The sequence below is a fragment of the Molothrus ater genome, chromosome 3 (assembly GCF_012460135.2).
Source record: "Molothrus ater isolate BHLD 08-10-18 breed brown headed cowbird chromosome 3, BPBGC_Mater_1.1, whole genome shotgun sequence".
Classification (NCBI taxonomy): domain Eukaryota; kingdom Metazoa; phylum Chordata; class Aves; order Passeriformes; family Icteridae; genus Molothrus; species Molothrus ater.
In genome coordinates, this window is record NC_050480.2 from 35,309,974 (window position 1) to 35,332,238 (window position 22,265).

General features: G+C 37.3%; 1 protein-coding gene across 1 annotated transcript in view; it reads right to left on the bottom strand.

The window, feature by feature from the left end:
- HEATR5B (HEAT repeat containing 5B) overlaps positions 1-22,265 on the bottom strand; it is a 55,649-nt gene that overhangs the window by 19,165 nt on the left and 14,219 nt on the right. The window contains 13 exon segments of the mRNA XM_036379834.2: positions 1,116-1,184; positions 2,281-2,462; positions 4,438-4,689; positions 6,535-6,774; positions 7,646-7,790; positions 10,085-10,254; positions 11,595-11,784; positions 14,018-14,177; positions 15,697-15,887; positions 17,264-17,369; positions 18,606-18,781; positions 20,788-20,951; positions 21,851-21,960. Coding sequence (XP_036235727.1) covers positions 1,116-1,184; positions 2,281-2,462; positions 4,438-4,689; positions 6,535-6,774; positions 7,646-7,790; positions 10,085-10,254; positions 11,595-11,784; positions 14,018-14,177; positions 15,697-15,887; positions 17,264-17,369; positions 18,606-18,781; positions 20,788-20,951; positions 21,851-21,960 — 2,155 coding nt within the window.

Consider the following 22,265-nt stretch of genomic DNA (forward strand, 5'->3'; position numbering starts at 1 on the left):
AAACTTCTCACAAAACTGTTCTTCATTCATAGTAGGAATAAGACCAGCTTCAATCCTGCTGCTGAGCAAGTCAACATCTGTTTCACCAATGACATAAAACTATAACAACATCCAACTGCTTCAGGGAAGCTCATCTCTGTCCATGTAACTTCTAGAGGGAGTTAAATATCCAAACCTAATCTCCAACCATTTGATCCTGTAAGTGAACACATCTGCTTTGAAACTGGTTGAATAGAGAAGATTTTGACAAGTTATAAAGAATATTAAAAATTTTCACACAAACTGCCTCTTCATTTAAACGTGCAGAAACATTCTGTAAATCAGGATGAACATATTTTTTCTACAAGTAGATACCAAGTTACGCTGTAATTGAGCAATCCTTGCAAGTTTTGCTGAAAATTAAAAGTGTAAAAGAACAAAACAAAATCACACTCCTGATGACCCAAATTTACTAACAGAACTCAGAAACACAGAGTTATTTTTAAAACTAATGTTTGCATAGCTAACAAAACTGCTGCTTTAAACAGTAGTTTCTTTACCTGTGAAAACCACTTACTACTACAACTATGTTGCTGATAGTTGATTTAAATGGCAGTACACAAGATCACATGCAGGAAAACAATCCCACACACTTTCAGAAAAAAAAAGTCTTTTAGCAAGTTTTCACTGTCAAGTTGTTACTATGACTGTAATGAGAATGCTCAGATCTTCTAAATTCTAAAACAGAACATTAAACTGAACAGAAGTTTAGTATTTAAAGGTAAATTGTCAGTAATCCAAACATCTGATCAGACTGAAAGACAATACATAAATTTCTACTGGTCTCATTAAGCAAAGGGGTTTTTTTTTCCTTTTTTTTCTTCTTTTTTCTTGCAGAATTCATATGAAGACATAGTTAGTTCCAGATACATTTTTTGATGTAGCTCCCTAAAAGGACTTCTGCACATCTGAGGAACAAAATATATTACTAGGAAACTCGAAAGATGTTGCAAAAACATGACAGCTAAAGTTTACAACATCTTCCAGCCATTTGATGCTATTTCTCTTTTGCATCCTTCTTCCAAAGAGAAGGAAAATTAGTTTTACTTATAGTATGTGAACATTTTCCACTGTACCTGACAGGCCTTTGCAGTTATATCAGATGGTGTATCTTGGGAAAAAGCTGGCCTCAGAGCAGCCCCAACCTGTTGATAAGAAGAAAAGTTAAAAATCCAATTACAATAGGGACATAGTGTTGTTTATCTCATCTTGTTTAAGGCTCAAGGACAAGTACAGAACAAGTAAGACAAAATTGCCAAATTTGGCATTGTAGTTACATCCCAAAATTATCCTTGCTGTCTAGCAAACATTTGCAATAGCAGACTTTAAACAACAACAACAACAACAATAAAGTCTTAAACTACTTTTTTTCCTTGCCCCGTTGCCTTTTTAAGTCCCAACTACCTTTGTGAAATATGTGGTATTCTCTGTTAATGAGTATCCTTTTAATTACTACAGTATCACAGGTGCAACTTCTGTTAAGGAGCAATAAGCCAATGACAATTTAATGTCAAAGGAACAGCAATGTGAAGTTAAATGTTTATGGTTGGATTTGCATCAAGTCTGCAAAGTGACAAATACTGACAGGAAAATGCCTTTTAGGCAGTTGCTATATGGCAATACTTTTCTGAAACAAACGGAACAAAGTCCACGGGAAAGAAGCAATGGTTACAGCACTACAGAAGGAAGAAGAAAAAGGCAGGAAATGAAAAGGATGAAAGTCTGCCTTTAGAAAGTATTTGGAAAGATTTTGACGACAGAGTAAAAACAAAAGGGGTGAAAGAGTTAAGCTATGCAACAAAAAAAGCACAATAATATCCCCAAATAAATCTTTAATTGCCCACTTCCCAGTGATATACTTTTGTAGTTTTCATTAGAACAGAAGTACATTCACTAATTCCCAAGAAAACTGATTTATTAGCTTAAATCTAGAACTGAGTGAAAAATATCTTCCAATTCTTATTTCTACAAAGTAATAGCCACTTTTGCCAAAAATTAAATGTAACTTACAATATTTGGCTTTCAAGTTACTGAATTTTAATTTTATCAGCTACTAAACTACAATAGATAGAATGAGATACAAAAATAAAATTCAAAGAGGTAAGTGAGTTTCTGTAGCACATTTTCACACACAGAAGAATTTCCTCACAGCTTTTTTTCAAATTACAAAATGTTCTCAAAGCTAATACTGGCATATTGGCATAAATACACTATTTCCTGAAGTTATGAAGGAGATCTCACATTTGCCTGATACTGCTCCAGTATCACATGGCCTGGAAACTCTGGCTCGGGAACAGATGCAAATTTCTTGATGATGTCCTCAAGAGCCTGAAGCCCCGCCATGCGCAGCTGGTTGCTGTGGTCTGTGGCAGCCATGAATGCCATCCGGATAAGGTCAGAGAGATGGAGTACCAAGAAGTCATCTTAGAACAAAACAGAAAGAACTATCTAGTAACTTCAAAGATAGCTAACATGATGAATACTTGCAGTATTTTCTTCATTGACATGCATGAATTTTACCTATTTGTTTTCAAAGGTCCACATTTAATGCATGGAAGAAGCAGGAAAGAATGCAACCTAGTTTTCTTTCTTGCTTTCCACTTTCCCTCCCCCCACAAAGTCATTCTGTGGCTTTTTTTCCTAAGACAACCTTAAAAACTGAACAGAAATTGTGTAGAATGAAGTGTATGAAGTGTGTAAATGTGGCTAAGTAGCTTAGAATATATTAAAACATTTAGTAAAGCTAATTTGAATGATCCCCCAAACACACAGAAAATCTTCAAGGCAATTTCTGGTCCTGCTCGAGTCCTATGCGTACAGTGACCCCTGCTGATGTCAACACCTAAATCTGAGTATGCCTCTGGTTCTCCTTCCAAAGACCACATGCAAGGCTGTAAGCATGCAGACAAGCAAAATACACAGCTTGGTAACATTTCTGAAAGGATTATTCTTCTCTAGGTAGTCATTTTATTGCTTTTTTTACTCTCAATTTGAAATTACCACATGTTGTACAACTAACATGAAAATAAATTATTGAACAACATCCACTGTGACTAATGAAACCCATAAGTTGCCTAAGCTATTTTCAAGTCTCAAGGTAAAAAAGGAAAATGTTTTTGTGGCTGAAACTTTTCAGAGGTGAATCAGTAAAGAAAGACTGAAAATCACCTCCAAAATACAGTGATAAATTCTGCACTTACTTTTTCAGACCGTCAGAGACAATAGTAAAATCTGAACATTTTAGAAGTTGCATTTGGGGGGGACAGAATTTTGCTGAGTTTTCCTTTTTACAATGATACTGAACACATCAAAATTCACTTTAAATAAATAGATACAATTTTCCAGATTATGATATGCAATTCTCTGCAGGACCCCTATAAGCAGCAGTTATTTCATTATTTTCTTTGTAATGCAATGGCATGACAAAATAAACTTTCCTGAAATTGTTCCTTCCTAGTCTTCATTGGCCTGAGCCTCAAATCAAGTCAAAAACCAGATTCTCACAAAAGCAATGCACAGTGCTGGAACCAGGCTGCACTAAAGCAACACAGGCAAAGACCTGGTAACTCTCCATATCATAACAGACATCCTCAACAACACAGACACCAAAATCCATTAATGTCACACATTCTAGGTTGCTCACAATATTCATCTTACATACACAAAGTCCTCATGAGCACTATGCAGGTGAACCCAAACAACCACAAACAGGGACAACTCAAGGACAGACACCTCACACCATCTGAAAAACATTTCTTCACAAAACTACTATGCCATCTAGGACCTCTCAATTTTGATCCTCTAACTTATAAAACTATCTTTGGAACATGAGCTTGAAAACTAAGATTTACCACTCTCATGGATACCAAAAGAACAAACCTTATAAAGTCTCTGTCTTTTTATAACTCCCTCCCACATCCCCCTCCCTCTGCAACCAATGCCATGGCAATAATTACCTAGCTTGATCCCTTCTTTTTTTCTTTTCTACCATCTCTTTAGATTGGAGATGCTAAAATAGTCTCAAGTTTAATTCATTGCTGTCATTACATTAAACTGTGAAAACACTCCCAGCTTGCCCTTAGCTAGAAGTTTATTGCTTCTGTTTCAGAATTGAGAAAACCGTTGCATCTCTAAGGTTTTTTTCCCCTTAAGCAGACCAGTCTTTCCGAACTGGTATGTTCCAGAAAACCTCATTCTTTGTGCTCACAGTACTGTAACTACAGTGGTTATAAAGACACAGTTTTATTGATTATTGCTGGGCATTTCCTTTAGTTTTTGACCATCTGAATGAAAGAATAAGTGCTTATTATTTTTTTTCTTGGTTGTGTAATCTTAAGCTGTAAAGACGTGTCAAAATGAAAAAAAAAAATTAAGAACAAAACCAAAGCATGCAATTACTTTTTGGGTTTTTAAGTCTGGCTGAACGAGCCAGTGCCAGGTCGAAGTGAGCCTTGTTGGCATTCTCACACAGCATGATCACCCGGCACAGACAGTCTGCTGCAAACACTCGAGTGGCCCAGCGAGGTGCCACAGAAGGCTTGGACTTGTCCTCTTCACCCAAGGTGGTAAACATTGTGTCATCATCCATCTCATCCTTCTTCTCCAGCTCCTCATCCTTCCCTCCTCCCAAGGGAGCAGCAGTGCTCATGTCTATGACACAGAACAATTAAAAGGAATAGAAACATGCCACTGTTAAAATCCACAGAAGGCAGTTAAGGACATGAGCTCAAGCCTTTCCTTATACTGAGATTCAGAGCAGACTAATTCTTCTGTAGAAACATTTGACAAATGTCCAAAAGCAAGAGTGTATCATTAAAAGAAATGGTTTTCACCTCTGTTATGGATTAAATTACCCTTTATTTGTCTTACATTATATGATATAAATTCCTGTGAATATTAATTCTCCACAGTTACCAACTACAGCTGATTCCCATATCTAAATTGCCCAATTTTGTAAATTAACCCATTAAATTGCCAATAAACAAGATAAGGCTCAGAATTAAAAGAATTATCAGGCTCAGAATAAAAGAATCAGCTCAGCTTTGAATTATTCAGCTCCCACTTCAAGTGGAAGACAAAAAGCAAATTAAACTGAAACAAAATTACCAAGCTTCATGCCATGGGACAGCTATGCAGCCAAGTAGGCCACTGATAGCACCCAAAAATGTGACTAACATTCAAAAAATTCTTTTCTCTAGGTGTAGATTAGAGACTTCATCTCAGAAAATAAAAATTATTCCAGAGATTACATAAAAAACAGAAATCCGAACATGGATCAAAAAAATCCCTCACCAAACATGCATATATACTTTTGCTATTCAGAAATAAAAACATAAATCCTCAATGACAAGTTCTAAATCAGCAAAATGCCAAAATACTGACAAAAATTACCCCAGCAATAATTAGAAGAGAAAGGAAATTATTGCAATGCATGCTTCTTAGAAACTAAGGCATGCTTCTTAGAAAGTCTAAAATTAAGCAACTGAAGGGCCAAGACATTCAATAAAGAAAAAGGCTATGGCAAATCAAACATGGATGATGCTAATGCATAACAACAGCCTTTTGAGAAGGCATCAAGGACCTTATGTGGCTGATTTGTAAATCTCTGCTTAAAAGCAAACCACATTTTGGTCATATGCCAGTTAGTTGGATCAAAGGAGATCAAAGTGAAGTTGCTGGCTTACAATACACCTGAGAGAAATTAATTTAAATATGGTTTTCTCTGAGACATGTCACCTACTAATAAATAAATAAGAAATTAGACAACCATGTAAAAATTTTAAGACCCACTCCACATGAAATAACAAAAAGCCATGCCAATTTAAAACTCAGGAAATGAGGTCTTTCTCACTGGGCAGATTTGTGGTAACCACATTGCATAAAGAAATTATTGGTAGCATTACTCATCAGTAAATGTAAAGCTGGCAGCATTTAGAAACAGCTTCAGGATGAACTCACACATGCCAATAAACAAGTATAAATGCAATGGAAATGAGCGGATTCTGCGTCATAACCATCCTACAAGCTGAAAAACAGGAATAAGGTCTCAGAGGACAAAATCTGTGCAAACAAATCTGCAAGGCTGAACAACAAACAAAAATTTCATCACCATGGTAACCCAGCATCACATCAGTAATTCACAAAACCTCATAAAAGAAGGCTCAGAATGTGCACAGAGGTCTTCTCTCTGTACAATCCTGATGTATACAGACTAAAAAAGATGTCTGCTTTCACTTAGACACTAAATGTCAGACTTGCAAATACTATTGGAAATCCTATTCAAGCAGCTAACTTTTTACTTATGAGCAGTATTCTGAAATTTAACATAGATAATTCTTTCTTTCTATGGCAGTTTAATGGCACTACAATCAAATTCTGTATACAATATAACCTACATCTTAACTAGGATAAAAGAGAAGCTCCAAACCAATATTGCCAGAACACACTAATGCTAAGGACATACCATCATTTCTGTGTATGAGACAGAACACTTACCACTGGAAGCTGCAAGGACATCTTTACAAAGCATGAGCCAGTGAGAAAGGTTTTCCACTGCCAGAGATGAAAGCATGTGTCCCAGAGTGTCGTGGATATCTGAGCACAGTTTCCGATCGGTCTCTCGATCCAGCATCCCGAACAGGACGCCCTCCAGGCCTGTCTCTGTTATATTAACCCCCTGATGCCGGCAGTGAGCGTCTCGCCGAGAGCCAGCCCCTGGTGCAAAAGGATTCATGTCTGCAAAATAAGAAGGAAAAAAAACTTTTCTAAAATCAGGAACTCAGTTTTAAAATTTCATGCAGCAGACTTGGATTGGTCATTGTGTACCTGTGCGTGTATAGCTCAAAGATCACCAAGATGTTATTGATATTTTTCTGAATCAACACTAGAAAGATTCTAATACAGCAATTAATTTCATCTGCAAGGCAAATAACACCTCCAAGTGTTAGTTAAAAAAGTAAAATAAATCCTCTCTTCAGGGCATATAGCCCATGAATTTGTAAAAAACCTAACAGTACTGGACTCTAAAGACTCTTCTCAGAGACAGACATCACCGATATCATTTGAGCAAGGTCACAATTCTGCATCTGTATGAAGACTGTGCTGATCAACACTGTTGAGCCTCCGATTTTCAAAATAAAATGATACATGTAAGAATTAGACCAGCCAGCAAAGTCCACAGCCATTGCAGATATGATGCTGACAGAATATAACACAGCCAAGCATCTGGATCAAACAGCACACCATTAAGTCAATTTTCAAAATAACAAGAGCTATAATACCAGACTGTAAAATAACTGTAAAATGCTTCCACTGTGTATATACCGCGTTCCCTATTCGATTGCCAGCCTTAATGAGAGAGAGAGAGAGAGAGAGAGAGAGGTTTAAGTCTGAATTTCACAAATGGTTAAATTACAAACAAGATTCCAGAGGTAAAAGCAGGGGTGTGGCCAGAAGTTACCGAAGTCAGAAGGGACCGTTAAGGGTTTTTCTCACTAAGGGTACAAGGGGGTTTTGGGCTTTTTCCCTTCTTTCTGAAGGCAAAGCAGACATATGCACACATGTCCATTCAACTGTTCCAAAAAGGCCACGTGAAAGAAATACATACTGATGGCACTGTTCTCTTTGTCTCCAGCGTTCTTTGCCAAGCTCATGGCATATTCACACACTTCTGACGCTTCCCTCTGAGCGAGCTGCCGCAAACACGCCACTGCAGCCCGGCGCAGCAGCAAGTGAGAGCTGCACAAATGGACCTGAAAGTCAAACCCACCACAGGTGAGTGAACTGCAGCACCCCAGTACCAATAAATCAATGCTGCTAAGGACTAAAAACATTCAATTTTTCAGTTATAAGCCCATGTGTGAGCTGCTGGGAATCAAGTTCTGAAGGTTCAGAAGTAAGCACTTTTCATAATATACAAATATCAAAATATAGCTGACATACACAGAGCTGACAGCTGTCTGGCTAAAGAGATAAAAGCTTAAATATTGGAACTACTGTGCCACTGTGATTTAGATTAATTACAGTTTCCAATTTGTTACACTCCAGTACTACTCTGCCTCATATTCTGCTATAGCTGTAAATCACTTTCTTTTAAACAAAAAAGCCATTATCAGGTGTACTGCGCATGACAGCTATAACAAAACCTGCATTTCCCATTAGTAACAGAATCTATAGCATTAAGTTATTAAAAGCGCCTCTCAATAACACAGCATAAGATTTCTTTGCTAATTCCTTTGAATCACCTATAGCACAAGCAAATATTTTCCTTACAGAATTGTGTATGGTCTCTATTTCTCTCGGGGAAACAGCTCCACAGAAAAGTGAATGTTTTTCCACAGTGAAAGAGGTGAAGAGTGCCCTTTAAGAAACTCTAACTCTTTATTTACTCCAGGGTAATTTGGTTTCAATAAACCAAATATCCATTTGCTTTCTTGGCATTACGTTATTATGGGGATGGAAAATGCTTCCCTAAATGAAAGGGTTCTACAGTTTATAAAGCATTTTAACAGTACATCTTTATTCCACATATGAATATACAAGAATTTAGTCCTAAAAAAACAGGCAGTCTTTAAAGAATTTCTAAATATCACAACTGAGGTTGTTTCAATGACCTAAAACACAGAATATTTGGGAGATTTACTAATGTAAAGGGTATTCCATGATTCAAGCTATAAAACAAATAACTACAAGTTATGAAGCCAATGCAGGAAGAAGAAATTAAAATGAGATTGTGGAACTGCATGGTTTAATTTTGATACCTGGCATTAATTCCATTCTGAAGAGTTGGCTAATGGTGCAGGTAAGGCAGACCTTGCCTACATACCTATGCATTTGCAGTAAGAAGAAATGCTCAAGACAACTCAGAGGAAATCCTAACGAAGTATAACTTGAAAGTAAGGAAGATGAGAAAGGAAAACAAAAATAGCTTCCATTTAGCAGAAGACCATAAACTAACAGGAGAAAACCAGGAGAAAACCATGGGAAAAGGTTTCAAAACAGCGCTAGTTATTCACGTATGAACTTCATTGTCTGTAACATCACCCACTGGTATTTACAGAGTAAATGGCTGTAAGGATTATCTCTCCTGATGTACATCATATTCATACAAAAGAGTTTATCTGCTTCTGGGTGTGCTGCACCCCTTTCATGCAAAATTTTGTGAAGGGACAAGTGACAGGTTCTGTAAATACACTGCGCTCTCAGGAGCGCTTGGGGCAGGGTGGGGCTTGGGTGTGCACAGGGCTGAGGAGAAGCAACTAATCATGAGAGGATGCCCTAGGGAAAATCTGGATGGCATACTAAGAAAAAGGTCCAGTGTTGACATAAGTAGGATTGCATTCCTTCAGGTAACACTGAGTCATCAGCACTGCAAAGAATGGCATAAACAAGCTTGCAAAACATCTAATAGACATTAGGGAGAAGCTTTTCAAATATCTCAGTATTGGACTACTGAACCCTCTAAAAATAACTTTTACAATAGTAATTATTAAAAAAAAACCCCACCAACCTACACCAAAACCACACCCACACCACCCTTCCTCTCATATTCATATTTGGTATGTTTTGGGTTCAAGCCTTTGACTTACTTCCAGGCCTAAGTCAGGACTTGCTGACAGAACACTAATGGAAGAAGGTGGCAACATTAACAGCAGCAGCACAAGAATTTGTATGTCAGCCCCTAATATTCTGACAGTGGTAACATAAATCCAAACTCTGCTACCTTTCTCCAGCTTGCTCACTTCCCTCTTTGCATGCAACCAGTTGGAGCAAACAGAGCATTTCAGAACCTTTTTTACTCAGTTATATATTCATAAATGCTTGCTATCTCACACTATTGAGGGTGAAAAAGAATCAGCCCCTATGACTTCAGTTTGGGCAGCATTCTGAAAATATGTAAAATGGCTTGGGGACTCCAGGGTTTTTACAAATATTACTTGCTCATTATATATGGCTATCCTTGCCATCTTGCTGAATATTTCTCCTGTCCTCTGCTAAGCACATGCATAAAACTTGGAGGACCAAAAGGGATGCACTTGATACTCACACAAAGACTGGGAACCAGACTGGACAGGTTGACATGCCGTGGTGCAAACATATGAAGCTGCTGAAGGCAGGATATAGCAGCTGCCTGAACAAGTGAGTCTGAATGGTCTTGTGTGATTGCACATCCCACCAAACAGGAAGAACGGATTGTTGAAATTGTAGCTCCGTTACCTAATCATGTAAGAGGATATCCTTAACACAGCAAAACTTTTCTATCACATCTGCAGACTTTAAACCTTTGAGAAGCAAGAATTATTAAAGCTTCAATAGCACAAAAAAAGAGTTCTCAAATTAACATGCAACTTTTCTGATTTACCATGCAAATGAGAAACACTGCAGAGTGCTTCAGTATCTCTTTTTTAGCTCAGTTAAATATCATGCTGTCCAAATAAAATTCTGGATCGATAATCTCCAGTCAGAAATACTGTGAGACTATCTTCTCAGGTCATGAAACTAGTTAATTATCTGAAGTTAGATTTTTAAAAGTCTCTTTCATTCTATATATGTATAAGCAACATTTCACGCACTGAGCCATTTCCTAAAATATCAGGTAACTCTTTAAGTTCATATCTATGTATGCAGACAATTTTAATTAGCTCCAACAGATGAGTAGCACTCATCTATGCTCTACTAGAACAAGCATTTTAAAAGAACAGTATTTGATTTGAAGAACAGTCCAATTCTGCTTTTTAAGAATTAACCTACATTGGGTTTATAAAAATATTTTCAATTACAGAAATATAACCTGCAGAAGGCATTCTACTTAAGTTGTTATTTTAAAAGTTAACCATATTCCAGGTCAAAAGGTTTACAGATACACAAGTTCAATTAAACCATCTAGAATTATGTCACAATTAAAATCTTAAGTCTAGCCATTTAGAGTTAAAATTCCATTAGTGGCTCTCTGGCATTGTAGACCAGAGGGATCAAAGACCATCCTATAAACAGTCCTAAAAATCCCAGTTAGACAAAGTTACAAATCTGTGGTTTTAACACCTGAGGCACAGAATTTCAGACACAGTGTTCAGCATGACAAGATTTTAAGTCTCTACAATAAGGTACAGAGATCTAAGGATATCAAGAATGAATGGAAATTAGTTATAGTTCACAGTATCACCCATTGTATCAAACTTAAGCTCTTGCCATCAGTTTAAAATAAAATAAACATATCTTAAAAAAATGGAGGAAAAAGCTTGTCTGATGCCCCACAAAGATACACACAATAAAATATGCAGCAAGGGTTCCATGACTTATCTACCATGCAAATTTACCATTAGCCAAAATACCATACATCACTGCAACCTCTTTATACAAATCTCAAACTGCAGTCCAAAAGGCCCCAAGCAGTCACAAGGAGGATCAGCATGAGGTTGTTTGCAGGACTGTAACTGAAACAGCCAACATTGCCTCCCCCACCTGCAACTAATAAAAACTTATATTCTTCCATTTAAGGTAATAATATCATCTTTATACAAAGTAGATTTTTTGTTTCACATCAAACTGCCACTAACCTTGCAGCTCAGGCCCAACAGTAGTTATTATAGCCCCAAGGCACCTGCCCAGGCACTGATGCACTTCTGTGTGTGATGGTGGGACAGTCAAGAGCAGGGTGAGAACGAGCGAGAGCGTCGGCTCCACGTACCCACGGTACATTGGTCCACTGGAATCCACGATCAAGGCAAGGGAATGGAGAGACCAGGTCTACCAAAAACACAAAGGAATGTTTTTCAGTAATGCATTCAGGAAATTAAACAGTTTTTTATGCAGTTGGAGCCTAGCTCCGTACTCCTGTTCTTAAGCACATCTAATTTACTACCCTGACTCCAGAAGTGTTTCCAAATTTCCCAGACCTCAAGCAATCACCTGACAGTTTAAATATATCCAACATATTTTTTGGTTATCAGTAGTTCTGGGGATAATGGAAATAAGGTGACAAAGAATTTGAGGAAAAATATGCTTAAGCACTTCAAAGAAAAATACAAGCACAAAGAACACATCCACTTAAAAAGGAAAAAAGAAAAGTGACTTGAAACAGGAGAAAGAGTGAATCATTCCACTATAAAACTGGAGGAAGAGTCTGAAATGGGCAGCTTACAAAGCCCTTAGCAGAGATGGTCTTTTATATTCCAACAGGAAATGATTTTCATGACAAGCTGAAAGGTTCACATGCATCTTTCTAACTTTCTTATTAGCAGGTACAAGAGAAAAAAGCAGTATTGTTCAGTCAGTGTACTATAGCATGAGGGGAAAAAATGGTGAAAGACAGACCTATTTCAGCTGAAGGTGAGTAAACAACAAAAAAGCAAAGTAATTTATTGTAATTGTCAAAGCAAGAAGCAGGTAAGAGGACTGTCCTTTTAGATACTGACATTTCACTGGAAATAAATTCCACTGACAGACCTGAAAGCATTAGCTATCTACCCATAACACTGTACTAAATGATCTTACTTCAGAATTTTCTCACATTAAACACATGACTAAGATAAAAGACTATTACTACTACAAAGCTAGACTCTTAGGAATAAGCTGGAAAACCTGCCTTTAAAATTGCTTCTTTTTAATCCTTTCTGATGCAATCCAAAAACCATTAGCACTAGCAATCATCTAACTACCTCTACAGTCCTAATCCTGTGGTAGCACATTACAGCTTATCCTTTCATTCCTGTAAACTTCCATTATTCATACTTCCATACAGTTTCTGTGTAACCACACTGATTCAATGAGGGATGAGGTTTTAAAAGCTCAGTTTTTCACAGTGGCTGGGTGCTCTATTCTCAACAAAGAGTAAGGTAGATATGCAAGTTCAGACTGGACTTCCCTTTATACTTATTTTTCTTTTTTTTTTTCATAAAACATTAACCTTTCCAATTTCTTTTTGGAATTACTGGTGCACAATTATATGCCTCAAATTACCCACTCATACTTGAAGTTGGTTACATATGCAAATTGCACATTGTCTTTCCTTAAACCATGAAAATTCAAAAGAGACTTAAAGTTGTATTTATAGATTTTTTTAACATTATCTCCAAAAAAAACTAGGCTTGTCTTCCCAACTGATAAACCGTGTTACTTTGTTTTTTTACTGCTCTGAGGAAAAGAAATAAGAAGGTACTCAAGTGCATGTTCTATCAAGCTAACAGTCAACCAAGGTGTAAGTATGACTCCTTATAGTTACTAGGGCTTCAGCTTCTCAGGCTGTGGGTATAAAGTGCCACTACTCTCCAAAACCATTACTCTTTCAACAGCATGTTTAGTCCCCTTTCTACTGTACCAGCAACTTTTAGCAGTCAAGTCGTCCTCCTGTGAGACTTCACAAACCTATAGTCCACAGCAGATAGAAACCCCTCCCTATCTTAGACGTGGCTCCTACTGATTCCCTTTCTGTCCCCTAACTGCAATTTAGCTTGCAACAGATCTCTGTGTTCATAATATAACCCTGCAAAGATGATGTCCTGTGTATGTGATATCTGCAAAGGAAACTACTGCTCATCACCTGAGTCTCCAGTAAGTGATTACATGCCAGTTATCAGCTATTAAAGCTTCCTTTTAGGCAGCTAAGGCAATACTAACACATGTTGCTGTAAAGGCAGTTTGGAATATGCCCACAGTGCATCACTCTGGCACAGCTGACAAGCAGACCCATGTCCTTCTGAATTAAACTGACCACTTCCAACTGTCTCTCTAAATTGCCATGAAGTTACATTTTAATTACACTTTAGCTTTGGGATTCTGTACTCTGGGAGTTTATAAGAAAAGATTCACTTTCTTCACGCTCCTTGGCACATGGATTCACTTTCTTCACGCTCTCTGGCACATGCTACACATCTTACATGTGACAACATCTACTAAAGAATATCTGAACATGTAGCTTAATTTTTAATCTTCATCTTGAACATTTTAAGTAATTTTGTGGTGATTGGTTTTTTTTTTTTACCTGGACTTCAGGAGAGGTTCCATCTTGTGCCAAAGCCAAGAGAATACTGACACTAGTTTTCAAATGCTGTCCAGAACCTATTCCACCAACATAGCGATGGAGACAACCCAGAGCCAAGGAATGGCCTGTTCTTGACACAACGTCTCGAGCAGATTTTAACCTACCAGTGTTTAAATATAAAGAAATCACTTCATTCAGTAGTATGTTACACAGAATCTTAGAAGTACCACAACAGTGCAAAAGACTAATAAAGTTTTGCAGGCCATCTTACAAAATCTTGAGAAGCCTAAACAACAGCAAAAACAATGTACTTATTCTAGATTGCTATTAATCCAGGTTACATATAAAACAAGAGGAAAATAAGGTATTTTAATAATTATTTTCTTTTTTTCTGGTCAGAACTTGACCTTTTAGATGAAGAGTTTAGACAGATATAGAAATAGAATCCAGATTTTACAAGTGTTTCAGAGCAGACTAATTTAATAATCATTCCAAAACCACTGATGTAAAAAGGAATTAAGAATAACAAAATGACAACCCACACTGAGAAATGACAAACTGGCAAATCCAGTTTTTTATATAACTGTTTTCTTCTACAGCTGATTTTTATGGCTTTTCCAAGAGAGCCCTTTAATTTTTTAATAGCCCTTTACAATGAAACTAAAACAGAAGGAGTAGCATTTTGAATTATTTGGTTGTAGGAAGTTGTATGCATTGACTTATTGAGTATTTTCCACAATACTGCTTCTGAATACATGTCACATACATCACCTGGCAATTCGAAGCCTTTTCAGTGGTGAGGAAGAGAGATAAAAGAAGGGATTTCCTAATAAGGACAAAGATTTTTTTCCCCAGGTTGACTGAATATGAGAGACATGCATGCTCTTGGCCATCAGCAAACAACAAAGTAAATGCACATCTCAAGTATAAAAAAAATCACTTGACTGTCAACAGAATGACAACCATTAACAACTTAACAAGTTAATCGAGATAAGAAACCAAGGAAAGTCCCAGTAATAGAAATTCAATGAAAGACAGCAAGGATGATGTACTTTATTACAAGATAAAAGGGTGAGAAAAGTTTAACACTCAGAGGTAAGAGAGTTGGACTGAGGCCATGCTCATGCACCTGGCCCAGCCAAAAACATGGGCTGCAGCCCTGAGGCAGCTGCATTCTGATTCAGAAATATGCTGATGCCTTAAATTTAAGCAAGAAATTGGGAAACATACTATCTTGTTGCTTCTACCAGATATCTTTCTAAAGACCCAAGATAAACAACAGAATATGAAAATAATATGGGCCAGTAAATCAGTTAAATCACTGTGTAAAGAGTGAAACAGAACCACTATTACATAATTGACATTACAGACATACTTAATGTAAGCTGTGCTTATCTATCTGATACAGTTTAGTCACCTTCAGATTAACTCCTCAAAAGCTGTTCACCAGTGTCATTTCACATTCCAAGTGTTTAACAATTCAGCTTTTATTCCTCACATGAAATAAATCCAAAAGAGAAGAATCTGTTTAAAGTTTTCTTAGATCTATGTAACCATAGGGATCGAGCACGAAAGAAGAGAATAATGAATATGGTATTTAGAAAAGGAATCTTCCAAACTACATTAAATTACATATTACATTAAATTTTATTTCATTTTCTGAATTAAAATCAACTTACTTATCAAAACTGTACTGAGCCATTCTAGCAATGAAAGAGGCTTCTCCAACCACTTGAGCCATTCTGCCAAGAGCTTCACCTGCTGCACATCTCAGAATAGGGTTAGGATTATCAAGGGCACCCATTACAAGCGTCAAAGCAGATTTGCGGACTTCTTCTGGTCCTAATGTGCTTTTATTCTCAGCTAAACCCTACATTAAAAATTAAAAAAAAAAAAAAAAGAAGAAGAAGAATCCAATAATATCCCAATGTAGGGCAAAAGAAAATATATTTCAGACCATCAAGTGAAAACTATGCACTTTTGCTTTTGTTTCAGTTTGTGGTAGTTTATCCTAAAATAAATTGGTTGAAAACATTTGAAACTCAAAATCAACAACATCCTGGGTATGATGTTTGTCAATATTCTACCTATTTCACAGACAGGAAGACCTGTTGCACCAGTCTTTTTTATCAAATGCATTACCTACATGCAGCACCCTAATCCTACCAAATATGATCTAGCTTTACATGGGACACCTCAGGAAAAACAAAGGAGAAGCTTTAAAAATCTGACAGCAAAAATCTAATAGAAAATACAGACCGGTTACATTTCTACAAGAATCACTTAAATTGAAGACATTATAGATACATGAAAGTATTTTTTTCTTTATAATCACATCCTTCCAAACATTTATACAGCCCTTTATATTTACAAAGCAGTAACGCTAAACAGCGCTTTTGCAGTTTCTTTTACTCTGGGAGAAATAATTAAACACATATAAAGCAAAAACATTGCATGTACTATAGAGCAAGAAGTCAAAGGCTCTACCTTAGATCATAATTTTCTGAAATCCTCACTTCAGCTCAATTTGCCCATTTTTTGAACACTTGGCATGGCATGGGAGCTTCCAGAAATCTGCCTCGGAATCTACATTTCAACTTGTAGCATTGTAAATCACGTTTTTAAGAACAATGCAAAGAACCAAGGTGCTGTTTTGCCAATTTTGCCAATCAACCAAAGACATGGAGCTCCAGTAACAGCTTAAACTGGGCAGTCATTATTTCTGACTAGCTCTCTTACTTTCTGACTTGATAGCACCAGGTTGCATTTCCAAGTCTAGACAGAGAGCACACAGTAGTAGCTGCAGTCAGTGGGATTGGGCATAAGCACCTAGAGCTCTGTGCAATAAGGCAACCAAAATGTAAACCCAAAGCTATTTGTGTATTCAGTTACACAAGCCACACCTGCACAATACTCAGTGACTTGAGGGGTTTTCTGAGTATACATGATAAAGTACTTAAATCCGTGAGTCCAGTGTAAATAAAACCAGAGGACTGAAGATGAAAAGACAGTCTGATTACTATAGAATGCTGATGATTGTAGAATGCAGTCAGTCATGAGCCTCATCTGTTCTCTGTACTGATACATGAAGACAAGAGCTTAAGCTAGTATCTAGAAAAAAATTCAATTCTGGAATTTTCAAATTTTTGAATTCTTGAGTAACTTTAGTAACACTCTTCTAACAGCCCTTTGTACTGAATGCAAACTGATGAACTTGGGCTTTCATTACAAGTTTACAAGTCCTACCTTTAAGGCACTAAGAACAGCAGTAAAGATATTAAGCTGCACAGCTTGCTGGCGAACACCTTTAGCCTGCTTGACACATTCAGCAAAGTGATCCAACATCTGTAATCTAAAACAAAGGAAAGAACATAATTGAAGTGATAGCCTTTCAAAATACAAACTGAAGCACAGCTGGTAAAAACCACACACAACAAAAGGGCCTTTTAAGTTCAGTAGCAGAACTTATGCTTCAGGGGCTGCAGAAGGTATTTGCTATAAGTAATAACAGCAGAGCTACTCTGAACATCCCTTTGCTGGTTCTTCTAGTTCATCCACAAATATTTACTATTCCTTTGAAGAAAACACCACCAAGAGGAAGTGAATCTTCAGGTGCATATGGCTGTATAACCAGAAAGCTATGAGGACCAGAGTGGAAAAATGCTGTCTTTCCACTACGATTTAAAATAGTGTTACCCTTCATATTTGTTTTTCTGTTTCTATTGTTTTTCCCATTTAACATCCAATCCAGCCCCCACTCCTCCCCAGAAAACATTACTGGGAGGAGGAACATCCCCTTGAAGATACCAAAAACAGGAATGTAATGAATAATCTGCATTATTAATTACTCAGCAGTTCCCAAGCTACATCTTTTCACCATTAACAACAGGTATACACTAAGGTGAATTACACCAAGCTGGTCTCAAGCCTATCCTGCACTTACTACAAAATGAGGTTGACTACTATGAAAAAACTGCTCCCAAAAGATTTGCATTGAAAGCTGATTTTACTTTTAAATGCTTCTTAGAACTGTTTTCACTCTGTGCTCAGGGACAAATTGCCTAAACTGAGTAACAAAATTAGTCCTGACAACTCATAAGTCTGTAGAGGTAATGTGAAACACAAAGGAAAAAACGTTGAATTCCATTTCCTCTTTTTCATTGTGCATATAATTCCTTGCTGACTATAAATCAAATGGTCTTACTTATGGCAGCCAAATGAAATTCAGTGGAGGCCCCTGCTGTTTTCAAGATTGAAGTTAATTGCAATGGGTACTTATACAGGAAATTATGGTTGCAGAGATATTACAACTGTTAAATGCAGTATGAAAAGAGAAGAATCTAGTCTCCATCTCTGAACATTAACCTTCAAAAAGATAAAACTGAGGAAATCACTTTATTTCTAAAGTGACTACACACATTCTGGATGGGCATCAAATACTAAACTCTGAATTTAAAGACAGTTGATACCTTAGTCAATTCTTATTTCAGGAAAAAAACCAAACAAACAAATAAAAAAGTCCCCACCACAACAGTACCCAGAGAAACAAGGCATTAGGTTCTGAAATAGAACACTGATGTAAGCTGACCTATGTTTGTAAGAGACATGAGGAAAAACCACACCAAAGAGAGCCACAGATGCATCAATGACAGATACTCCCAAAGGAAGGGGACCAGGTACAGCTTCACCAGCAGGGATGCGCAAATAAATGGAAGAGGGATCATGTTCCAGAGCACCACTTCCAGACGCACTGTTTGGCTGGAGCTGCAAAATTCCACACAACATCAATACCTCTGAATATACCTTTGCACATAAAATTTGGAACTAGAGATAACCAAGACACATATGCAGTAGTTAAAACAAGAGAATAGCTTACAAGCACCTGAATACAAGTGCAGTATCCTCATGCATACACATTAGCATTTACAGGGTCAGCTGAATTCTGAAGGGTCAAAATTGTTAACAGCTAGATAAATATACAAACTATCACTTCTGGTATTAAGACATGAAAATTAAGAGAAAAGCAGATTAATTCTGGTATTAATAGTTTCTGAACCACTGAATATGAAATACCATTTCAGACAGAAGGTTATTCAGTCACTCTCTGAGAGTTACAGTACAGTGTATTAAATTATCAGTTTTGGCAATGATATGCCCTACACAGAAAGAATTAGAAACACTACTAAAATTATAAACTCTCCGATCATCAAGGAAATACTTCCTAACCATCATTCTTTCATGAAACACTATCAAACAATCATCTATTTTCTCTGAAGAAAATTCTCTATTTTTATCAATTATTTAATCGTGAAACAAAATTAGAGTCTAGTAGGTCTGTATTCTTCTTAGAAGGACAGAAAACACAGCAAGGTTTGTTGACACCTCTATATCATTAAAAAATAAAACATGACTAAGTACAAGAATGATAGAAATTTAGGGGCTGGAATGGATCCTAAAGATCACCTGGTCCAAGGCTACCCTACGATGGGCAGGGACATCTTCCACTAGAACAGGTTGCTCAAGGCCTTATCCACCCTGGCTTTGAACAGTGCCAGGGCTGGGGCATCCAAAAGCTCCCACAGCAATCATTCCAGTGTCTCACCACTCTCATAGTGAAAAATTTCTTTCTAATATCTAACCTAAATTCCCCCTTTCAATTTGTACGTGTTACTCCTTGTCCTATCACTACAGTTCCAGATGAAGAGTTCCCCTCCAGCTTCGCTGTAAGGTCCCCTTCAGATACTGGAAAGTTGTTCTGAGGTCTCAAATCAACCTTCTCTTCTTCTCCAGGATGAACAGCCCCAGCTGTCTCAGCCCATCATCACAGGGGAGGTGCTCCAGTCCTCCTATCAACTTTGTGTCCCTCGTCTGGACCTGCTCCCAACAGCTCCATATCCTCCTTATGTTGGGGACACAAGAGCAGAGGGGCAGAACCACCTCTTTATCCTGCTGGCCACACTGCTTTTGATGCAGCCCAGGATTCCAGTGGCTTTCTGGGCTGTGAACACATACTGCCACTGTTTTACAGGCAGGAAGTGAAGAAAAAAAAAAGGAGGCAGGAGGGAGTGAAAAAGCTCTGTGCACTGACGACTGCACTGGAAGTCTACTATGTCCTCCACAACAAACAAAGGAAGTTTGTAAAACTCTTTTTTGCTTTGACATGCTGATCGTGGCTCAGAAAACTTCCCACACCCTTGGTATCAGTCTTGGCTTTTGGATCTGCTCCAATGAAACCTTCTGAGACACCCTCTTGTTATTAGATGGCTGTTGCAGAAGAGCAATGTTGTTTCAGCCAACAACATTGTGTCAACACTTTCAAATGAAATGTAAGGATTTCTTACTACACCTCTAAAACCAGTTAAATCTTGTTTTGCTATAACACCATTTGCAATATTGATATTTTGACAGCAGTTTCATTATGAAACGTTAACTGGTACCTACATTTCTCTTAAATCAAAAAACTTTATATGAGAACAACTTCTAGGCTAGGAAGATTGGCAGACAGGAAGAGATATTGAGTTAGGGGTTTTTTTAAAAGAAATGAGGCTGGTTCACTAAGCACAACCCTATGAGTAGCATTATGCAATTTATATCTCAGCTGTAGGTGGTTTTTAATCAAAACAGTACCCTGGAGATGGAAGCACTTGCATCTAAAAAAGCTCTGTAAAAAGACTAAAAACAAGGTATGAAGCTCCGGTTTTAGAAGGCTTCCCCACACACACATCACACAGACAGGGCAGATAATTCATTCTTCTAGCTTTTTTTGTTACCTGATCTTCAATTGACTTATGATCTGTTTCCTGCAGCCAAGAGCCAAGCAGAACACTATCATCATAATGACAAAGAGACCTTAGGAGTGATGTGGTTGTATTAGCAGAGTTGTCTGTCAAAGTAAATTCTGCTACCAGCTCTCGAAGAAGCGCATTAAATGATCCTAGAAAGACAGACATTAAAAAGAATCACCACTGCTTATTAGCCAAAACATTTCAGCCAGTGATCAGAAGTTATAAATGTACCATTACTTCAGTTTTAGAGGCAGCTAACAGAGAAGTAAACCTGACAATACCAGAGTTGAGAGCAAGGCTTCAAATGCAACTGTAGGCTCTCAATTCCCAAATCATGGGTACCCAAATACCTACATAATAGGTATGACTGGAAACCACTGGAGGTCATCTAGCCCCACCTTCTGCTCAAGCAGGGTCCACTAGAGCACATTACTCAGAATTGTATCCGGTTCTAAACAGATTGGGCCATCCTTACAGGATGACAATCCAGATGAAAAAAAAAAACCCATGTTTATCCACATGATCATGTAGACATAATGAATTAACAAAGAAACCCAAAAAGTTAATCTTGTCAGAGTGTGTGACACTGGTTGGCAATTTACCAATAGCAGATCTGTGTAATCGATCAAATCAGGTTTAAAAAGGAAAACAACCAAACCAACCAAATAAAAAAACCCAAATGTAACCAAAACTAAACTTCCATTGTCACATCTGTTTTTCAGTATACTAAGAAATAAAGTTCTCTACCTTTTAAGTAACAATGACTTTAAAAACTATTATTTGATCTCAGACCATGATCTCCATACCTCTCAATCCTACAAAGGGGACCCTAACTGCTATACTCCAAGTGTCACTCTATGAATGCTTTTCAATACTCATACTCTGTAGTTATACTATCAAGATAACATACAGAAAATGAGGAATATAGTACAAAATTCTTGGAGATTCCTAGAATTATATTTTGACTCTTACAGCTGCTTCAAAGGTATGCATCACAAGTACTAAGTAGAATATTTATTTTAACAAAAACTGTTAAAAATTTATGTACCTTCATATGTCTTTGGGGGCAATAAAGCCAATATATCATAAAGTCTTAAACGAACCATAGCTGCACTGGCTTTGAGATGAGCTCCATGGGCTTTAATTACTGATGGAATGCTATAGAATTAAAAATGAAAAAGAGAAACCAGAAATGTTGCAGTTACAGAAGAGAGTATTTTCAGATTTCTTTTCACAGGATATAACTCTAGGCAAGACAAGAAAATAGTGTTCAGAGAGCCACTCTGAACAACATTACTCAATTAATGACACATTTTCAGAAGTAATTGTACAGAGAAAACTTTAATTATAAACTCAAGAAACCCAAAACGGATGTTGTCATAAATCAGTGGCATGCACTTCCTCAGAAGTCCTATTTTAATTACAGGTGGGGCAGGGGGAAGGGGCAGACACCAAACCACAAA